This window comes from Notothenia coriiceps, unplaced genomic scaffold, assembly GCF_000735185.1.
Source record: "Notothenia coriiceps isolate Sejong01 unplaced genomic scaffold, NC01 NC01_scaffold00037250, whole genome shotgun sequence".
Lineage (NCBI taxonomy): Eukaryota > Metazoa > Chordata > Actinopteri > Perciformes > Nototheniidae > Notothenia > Notothenia coriiceps.
Window position 1 is genome coordinate 7,284,730 of NW_011369951.1, and position 8,660 is coordinate 7,293,389.

At 36.7% G+C, this 8,660-nt stretch overlaps 1 protein-coding gene across 1 annotated transcript; it reads left to right on the plus strand.

Annotated features, from left to right (window-relative positions):
- The first annotated feature begins 258 nt into the window (after window positions 1-258).
- LOC104966809 (cyclic AMP-dependent transcription factor ATF-1) lies at window positions 259-7,494 on the plus strand. The gene is given in 9 exon segments (XM_074112264.1): window positions 259-571; window positions 1,005-1,096; window positions 1,960-2,085; window positions 2,211-2,308; window positions 2,399-2,523; window positions 2,901-3,080; window positions 5,576-5,729; window positions 7,379-7,423; window positions 7,425-7,494. Coding segments are annotated over 8 exon segments (870 nt in total). The 5' UTR covers window positions 259-571; window positions 1,005-1,009; the 3' UTR covers window positions 7,480-7,494.
- The last annotated feature ends 1,166 nt before the right edge of the window (window positions 7,495-8,660 follow it).

Genomic DNA, 8,660 nt, shown 5'->3' on the forward strand with positions numbered 1-8,660 from the left:
CTAAAGAAACTATTACGTAATGCGTCTTTGCCAAACAGCACCGCCCATTTCCTTTTGGAAAAAAGCGGTCAGCTATTTTTTTAGCTGACATCTTTGTATTTTTAGCCGTTAGCCCTTGCTGCTAAGTGACTTTTGAAGGTATCTCCCGTGTCAAAGTTTACACACGAATTGCACGAAGTCCACGCTGTGAACACTTGCAGTAACGCGGGCGTTGAAAAGGTAAATGTTGGCCGGCTGAGAGCAGCTTTGTGCTCCTCTGTCTGTGTGCTCCGCTATGGCTGTAATGGCGGCTGCTGCTGCTTCGTCAACTCCTCGCCGCTTTACGAAAAGGGAAGGTGTAGTTAGCTTAATGGCTCCTCGTATCGCTGACGTCTATTGACGCGGTAACTTGCGTGCCAGTGACAGAGTTACATATATTTGCTCATTGAGACAAAAGCTCATCCATCCTGTGCACCAGAGCAACACAACTGTACCCGCTCGCAGATTTAAAACTGTTGTTTTTAGCGGTTTAAACTGGTTAACGTCCGTTTAACTGAACGTTAGCAACCGTTAACTAGCAACAGCAATGTTGGTGAGCATTCTAGAAGTATGATACAAATCATAACTTTACACCCAAGTTGTTGACATGTGTTTGAATAGAAGTCGCCCGGTTAAAAATTTGTTTAAAAAATGTAATACATTATTAAGGGTAGAAAGTTAATAGACTGTCGGGCCTAGCTATGTTTCGTTACTCCATGTTAATGCTAGTTGCATTGGCTAACACGTTTGAACCAAAGAGGAAGTGGATGTTTTGTCTGGCTTAAACTCACCTGTTTGACTTTAGAAATAAATGTAAGCTGAAGTAAGATATGTTCCTTTGATAGCTCTTTCAAATGTAAGGGAAGTGTTTATAAAATTAACAAATATCGCACAGGCCACAGTGGAGTACAGCATGATACAGGCAGGCAGGTTGTTGATATATTAGCGCCATTGTAAAACGGTAATATTGATTTATTTGTTCTCAGTTGCTATGGAGGAAGTACAGCAGGGCAGCAATGGCACTGAGTTACAGACTACCACCATCACAGCCTCTCAGTTCTCACAGTTAGCCCAACAGGTAACTAATACATCCGCTTATAATAACATTACAAATCGTATAATACTGCTTGTATGTCTTGCAATGCCAATAACACTACTCTGTTTATAAATCCAATTCATAAAGCCTACTTTGAAGTTTTAATATTGGCTTTGTACAATAGCTAAATGTTTATTCAACATGTTTTTTGTTTAACTCTTGCTGTGCCTGTTATACAAATGAATGTGTAAAATGCATCCAAAATAACAATGATAATGCACCAAGCAGCTTCAACATAGCTGTTATCTTGTCAGCTTTCATCAGCAAAGTTAGAGAAGTCAGTTCCTGTCTGAGTTCATAGCATCAGATAAGACAGTGTTTTTTACTTTAATTGCTTCAAAGTGTGCTTGAATACTGTATGGTGAATTCAACACATAATTAGGCTTACATTTATTGACAAGACCCATTAAATTATTACTTGGATTCAATAAATAATGAGACAGTTTCTTAACATGTGTTTTTAAGGATAAGTTTGCCCAAATTACACACATTCCTGTATTACTTGTGGCATTTATTAGTAATGCAATGTTTTGGTTTGTTGGGATATCAATCTTGGAGACTATTTCCTAAATAGAAAGTAGGTCAGGAGGGAACCATTCAAAGGGAGGTCTGCCGATCATCCAGAGTAACCGGGGCTACATTGAGAGACAAAAGCAAAATTAGATTTGTGTTCATTGTCAGTGGTAGATAATTCAATTCTAGGCAAATAAAACCAAAACATCTTAATGCCTTGATGCCACAAGAGGTTACATGTAAAATGTGAGTCTCAGTTATCTTCTGAGATCACTTTTTTGCTTTTATGGATATGTTGTTGCTGTGGTTGAATTGACTTTGGGTTTTTGTAGATGTCCCTTGCCGGTGGTGGTTCTGTGTCCGTTGTACAGCTGCCAGGGGGTCAGTTTCAGGTTCAAGGAGTGATCCAGTCTGCACAATCGTCAGTCATTCAGTCCCCTCAGATTCAGAATGCACAGGTGAGACCACCTGGTTTTATTGTTTGAAAATATATCTTGAATTAATTTCCTTAGTTTCTTTTTACAAACTGTCAATATGCCATATTACTCTTAAACAAGTTGTTAATCCACCTCCCTCTTTTAAGGCGCTGGATTCAGATAGTGATGATTCACAGGACTCCTCAGACAGTGGAGCTACAGCCCATAAGACCCGAGAAATACTGGCAAGACGGCCGTCATACAGGTAAAATAAAAACACAAAGCACAGACTTTGACACAAAACTGTTGTAAGAGGAAAACTAACTCAAGTGAGCCTCATTCTCTTGCCTTGTAGAAAAATCCTAAATGAACTATCATCGGAGGAAGTGACACACAGTGAGGGAAAGGATAACATCCAGGTCTCCGCAGGAGTTACATTACCGGCCGGCCAAATTTACCAGACCACCTCCGGCCAGTACAGTATGTATTTCTCCTTTTTAATATCAAAATATTAAAAAAATATTTTTTTCTGAAGACCAGAGAAATATTTATAAAAAATACTCATCAATCAACTATGTGTTTTCGGATGTGTAATTAAGTAGATTATTTGTTTATACACAATTTTAGAATCAGTAATCTTTTTGTATATCAATTTGACACTGATTAACTTTGTATTGTATAATAATTCTCATGTTAACAAATGTTATTATTGTTTTACACATTCGAAAATAAATCTAATTTAAAAAAAATCAAATAAAACTATACTGCAGTCCCAAGACATTTTAACCTAGCTAGTTTAAAGGTGTCATTAACTTGTGCTTCACCCAGTTCTGATGCAGTCTTTTTAATTATTCTAGTTACCATAGCCGCTAATGGCACAATCCAGCTGGCCGGTTCGGGGTCTGAAGGCCTTCAGGGGCTGCAAACTGTCACCATGGCCAACGCTGGCCAACAACAAGGCGCGACCATCCTTCAGTATGCCCAGACATCGGATGGCCAGCAGATCCTGCTGCCTAGCAACCAGGTTGTTGTACAAGGTGAGAAAACATGAAAAACATGTTTTAACGGTATCTAGCTGTTTGGCAAATAGCTATGTAGTTAGCGCAAAAGTCCAAGGAGACTGTCCAAGTAGTGGAGGTTACATTTCTTTAAACTGTGAAAAAAGAGTGATGGTCCATCTATCGTTCGCACCGCTGTCATTGTTATTAGTTTTTTGGTTCTGAACAGTGAAAGATAAATCAATAACACAACAATAAACGTTTGTAACCCACTTTCATTGGACTAGCCGTCACTGGCTGCAATAGAAAAGACTAAAATGCTAAAGGCGCTACCTCAAGGTGCCTTACTTCCAGCAGGATGCTTTGATTCCAGCGTAATAAGCTTCTTTAGAAGGATGTCTTTAGGTAAACTAGTAAATGGCTTTTCAGGCACGCAGGTTTGAAAATCTACTAGGTAAAGTAAATTCAAGGCTAAAATGGCTGACTATTGGGTGCTTTTCCCAAAATATTTCCCCAATAATTATTTTGATAAATCATCATGAGTAATGTGGATATAATGACTAGGTGGTTTACGGCAAATTATAGAAGAGAACATTGTGGTAAGTTTAGAAAATGACATCACTTTACATTTTTAATGCAGTCTTTAAAACGTGGAAACACAATGTATGCATTACATATAATCAATATCCATAACCCAAGGTGATAGTTCATCTAGTATCACAATATTTGTGTTTTTCAAGTTAAATCATATATTCTCATAGGTTCTTAATGTATGATTGTTTATGGTTAACAAATTAATGTCTAAACTTCCCAAGATCACTCATTTTATCAGGGTGTCCGCGGGGTCTTAAAAAGTATTAAAAGTTGATAAATCAATTTAGCGAAAATGAAGGCTATTGAAAAGTATTAACAGCATTTTCCAAAGTATTACATTTTGTAGCTTGTTTCCAATAAGTATATACATTTTCCAAAGAGGTTGTATTCTACAGTGTGCCTGAATGTAATCATTGTGTAGGTGTGTAGTGTGATTCTGTGTAGTTTATTTATGGCATCCCGTTGGATTTGACGTCATCTGAACAGGACATCGCACGCTCACTGGTTGATAGCGCGCGAAGGTCCGTTCACGCCGGTTGTTAAGCAACATCGTTATGGGGAAATGCAAGTCTGCGTCCAAATGGTTGGAAAATAAGGAGGAAGGACAATCGATACTGTATATCCGGGGTGCTAGGGCTGTGCGATTATGGCAATAATCATGATTATTTGGGTCAATAATTGATATCACGATTATTTTGACGATTATTCATTGAGCATTTATTGAACTTTAAAACAAATAATATTTTACCATTAAACAAGATCAACAAATATGATGGAGCGCACTTCCAAAACCATACTAAACATATATTAATATGATAAATAAAAATAAATTAGACCAAAATAATAATAATAATAATAATAATAATAATATGTTGCAGTGCACTGTCACAACCTAGACAACATTCTGGTAAAACATATTCAACATATTCCACTCAGTTAAACGTTGAAGGCTGGCCAACCGTCATGGTCCAGAAGTAACAGGAAATAAATGTTGAACTACAATTTAAGACCAAATAAAAATGTTTGGGCCACCATGGCAAATGCTGGTAGGCTGCTGGTATGCTGCTCATGTCATCTCTTAAAGATTTTTTGCAAGAAACACCAGCCTGTTTACATGGTCTGGTTTCAGAGATGAGCGCAGGCAGGTGACAATATTGCCACCTGTACTGAAGGCCCTCTCTGAAGAGGAACTTGTGGCAGTGCTGCCACATATGACACAGGAAAAAAAGAAAGAAAAGACTCTGAACCCTTTCTTTGCCATTATATAAAAATAGTGTTGCTACAAAAGTATAAATTAGGCTTACTAATAAGACAACTCAGATCTGAAGCTACACAGAAATCTGCTGCCAAAGTGCAATTTAAAAAAAAAAGAATTAAAAAAAAAAAAAAGACAAAATTAATAGAATCAAACCATTTTGTGTTGCATTTTATTAGAGTATAAAAATAAATGCCTTTTTTTAAATAGGATGCAAGCAACACTAGTTTCTTAACCTGAATTGATAATAGACTATAATCAATTTAAACAGAATGTTTGCATTCTTATACCATTTTGTACAATAATTATAATGAATAATAATGGCATATTATGGCAAATGCCATAGATGGGTGATAGGATAACTTAAAAAAATAAAATAATAATCTTTTTTTTAAATGCCATGCGATCTACCCACACTGCCTTTGCGTTCGACCGGTCGATCGCGATCTACGTATTGGGCACCCCTGCTGTATATAGTAAATGTGAGGTAAAGTGTGTCGCCAATGTAACCGGTTAAAGCTCCAAGTGGCGATGAGGTCTTAAAATGTATGGAAAGGGTCTTAAAAAAGGTCTTAAAAGGTATTACATTTGACTTCAGGATTCCTGCATATACCCTGGTTATGTATGGTTTGTTGCGGAGCTGTTAATGACCTCTGCTGTCATCCTTTGACTGCCATGTTTCCAGGTGCAGGAGGAGAAATGCAAACATACCAGATTCGCACAGCACCCTCCTCCGGCTCCGTGCCCCAGACCGTCGTCATGACCTCTCCTATGGGGCATTCTCAGGGCAAGAGTGACGATCCAACGATGAAGAGGGAAATCAGGCTGGCTAAAAACAGGTTAGCTAACAGGTTAGCTAATTTGATAAATTCCAAATATTAACATACCCAGAAAATTGCGATTTCTGATGCTAAACTTCCTCCATTACTGGAATTGTATGGATATCACAGGCAACTTTTTTGTTGTAAATTTCTAGTGTAAAGCATTAATATTCATAATTTAATGTTGCTATAGTGACAACACTCTACGTTGTGATGTACTCTAGGACAGGGGTTCCCAAACTTTTCAACCTGCGACCCCCAAAATAACAGTGCCAGAGACTGGCGACCCCCTGTCGACGGGGGGGGAATATCTCCGCAATGGAGGGGGCTTAAGTTTCACTTTCGATTGCATGATATAGCCCAGCGCAACACCTCCGTCAAGCATGTTGCCGCTTGTTTGTACAATTTTCAGGCGATTTGTAATCTGTTCTAGAAAAATTGTTTTTTTTAGGATTTCAAGAAGCATATAGAACAAACAATGGATGTATTTTATGAACATGCTGAAAGTAGATTTAGATGTGTTAGGAGTGAGATAGAGATTATTATCTAATATATGCACCTGATGAAGCATTGCATGAAGTCTGTTGATGATCAGAGGCTGTTGTTGGGGCTGCATAAATGTTTTTTTATTTTAGTTTTGTAGACAGACCATGCAAGCCTCAGAGAGTTAAACTTGGGCCTGCAACCATAGTTTTATTGTATTTTATTTTGAAAATCCACAGCGGAGGTTTGTGTCGTACTGCATGCGGTGTATTTTGCATATCTCTCAGTAGCTAACAATCTGTGAGTCTGTTGGCTCGGACATAAACTCGTGTTTAAATAATACTACATAATAAATGTAGTCTACATTTCATAATAAGAGGTGTAAAACCTGAGAGGATTTTAAATCGCATTTGAACTAAATGCTTATACAATCTGTAGTTGTATTTGTATTGTTGATTTAATGTGTGAACGAGGCGATATAGAGAAGGTTAAGCTGTCATTATTAGGCTGTAATTTGTTATATACTGTTGGAATGGGTAAGCAGGCCTATTGTTTTTGGATATTTGTGGAGTTAGGTGGTCCATGAGTGTTTTTTATTGGTTAAGTGTACTTGGTATGAAAAAGTTTGAGAAACACTGCGCTAGTGGATTGTCAAAGGGGGGAGCCTCGTTGCGGGGAAATTATACAGATGGCTAGTCCACCCCCTGAAAATATCTATGCAAACGTTATTATTAATAATTAAAAAATATATTAAAAAATTAATAAAATTTCTTTATTATTATTTTTTTCCTATTTTTCTTTTGTAATCATCTCGCGACCCCCACCTTTGGGAACCCCTGCTCTAGGATAGGTCTGCACCATATAAATCAGGATGATAAATTTGCCTATAATGGAAAAGGTTAACTTTTATATTATCAGCCGTTAATACAAGCCAAATTCCTTAAACCTGAGAAAAAGCAGGGAAACAAGCACATTACACTGACTGTGAGCAATAGATGTTGTGGAGGTGTTTCAGTTTACAGGATCGCAATTTGAATACAACTTTTGATGACTTTTACCAGGAGAGAATTGCTCTCGTAAACCCTGAAGTGTAATAACTATATTTTTAAAATAAGTTAATGCATCCCTACTGTAGGTGCATAATTTTTTCAGTTAAGCTAAATTGCCATATTCTTCCTCTTCAGAGAGGCAGCCCGTGAATGTCGCGGAAGAAAAAGGATTATGTTAAAGCCTCGAAGATCCGCTTGCTGTTCTTTTGAAACAAAACAAGACCCCACCTGATTGAAGAATAAAATATAAAGGACTTTATTGTGTTAAAACAGATAACTGTCTGAGTAGAAGTGAGGATGGACATAAGTGGGAGCAGCACATTTCTTATGAACTGGGTTTTTACTCTTCTGATTCATTTTATTTCAGTTTATATATATAAGGTGATTTGGATGGCAGTTAAAATACTCAAAATCATTTTTTTCGCTGTTTTTTTTATATAAAAATTTGCCTAGTTTATGCTATAATTTATAGTTGTTACTTTTAATTTATTGTATTGTTGATGAAATTTATCTTTTAACTTTTGTATTCTTCATGTTTGTATCCGTTCCTCTTCTTCTTATTTATTTTTTTAAATAATCGAACAGCATCTGCAAATGTTGACTGTTTTTTTATTTTTCACACAGACATAATTACTGGTTGTATTGTGAACGGCAATCCCTCATTCCCTGTAAGGGAGATGTTACAAGGTCTTCCTATTTTGTACAATGGAATATAAAGGGTAACAAAAATATTTTTTTTTATTGGTTGTTTGGTTGTTTCGGCTATATATTTATTATCTATATAATTATTGTAGCTCTATCTAGTGTCCAGTTAATTATTATTATATGCGTTTGTGGTATTTGATGTTTTGTATTAGGATAGGAGAACAAACTGTGTATAAATGTTGTCTGGTTGTATTTCTGTTTGATGTTAATATATTATTCTTATTTTTCATCTTCTGATAAAATGCTAGTTTATAGTGTGTTGTTTGTTATGTCTATATAATATATTAGGTTCGGATTTTTAAATTATTCTTCTTTAATACTGCACACTCAATTTTTGTTAATATGTAATGAAGAATATGCTGAATTTTAAAAAAGGACATATTATTCTCAAGGCTTGTGTATGATAGGACGATAAAACCATTCCTCCTGCAATCATTTAATGGATTCGCCTAGAGTTGATATGTGGTCGTTTATCATCGTGAAAACCTTGGAGCCTCGATGTTCTTAAGTGAAGTCAGAAAAACCAGCTGCCTCTAGGTCTCTCCATGTTTTGTTAGTTCATCAGCATCCATTCCAGATAGTTACACAGGGGTCAAACACATTCTGGAAGAAAAATGTCAGGAGAGAGGATTGACTCAACATGCTCAGAAAGTAGAAGGCTCTCCCTGCAAGGAAAGAGCCCCATTATCAAAACGGGTCGAAACTTTCAAGA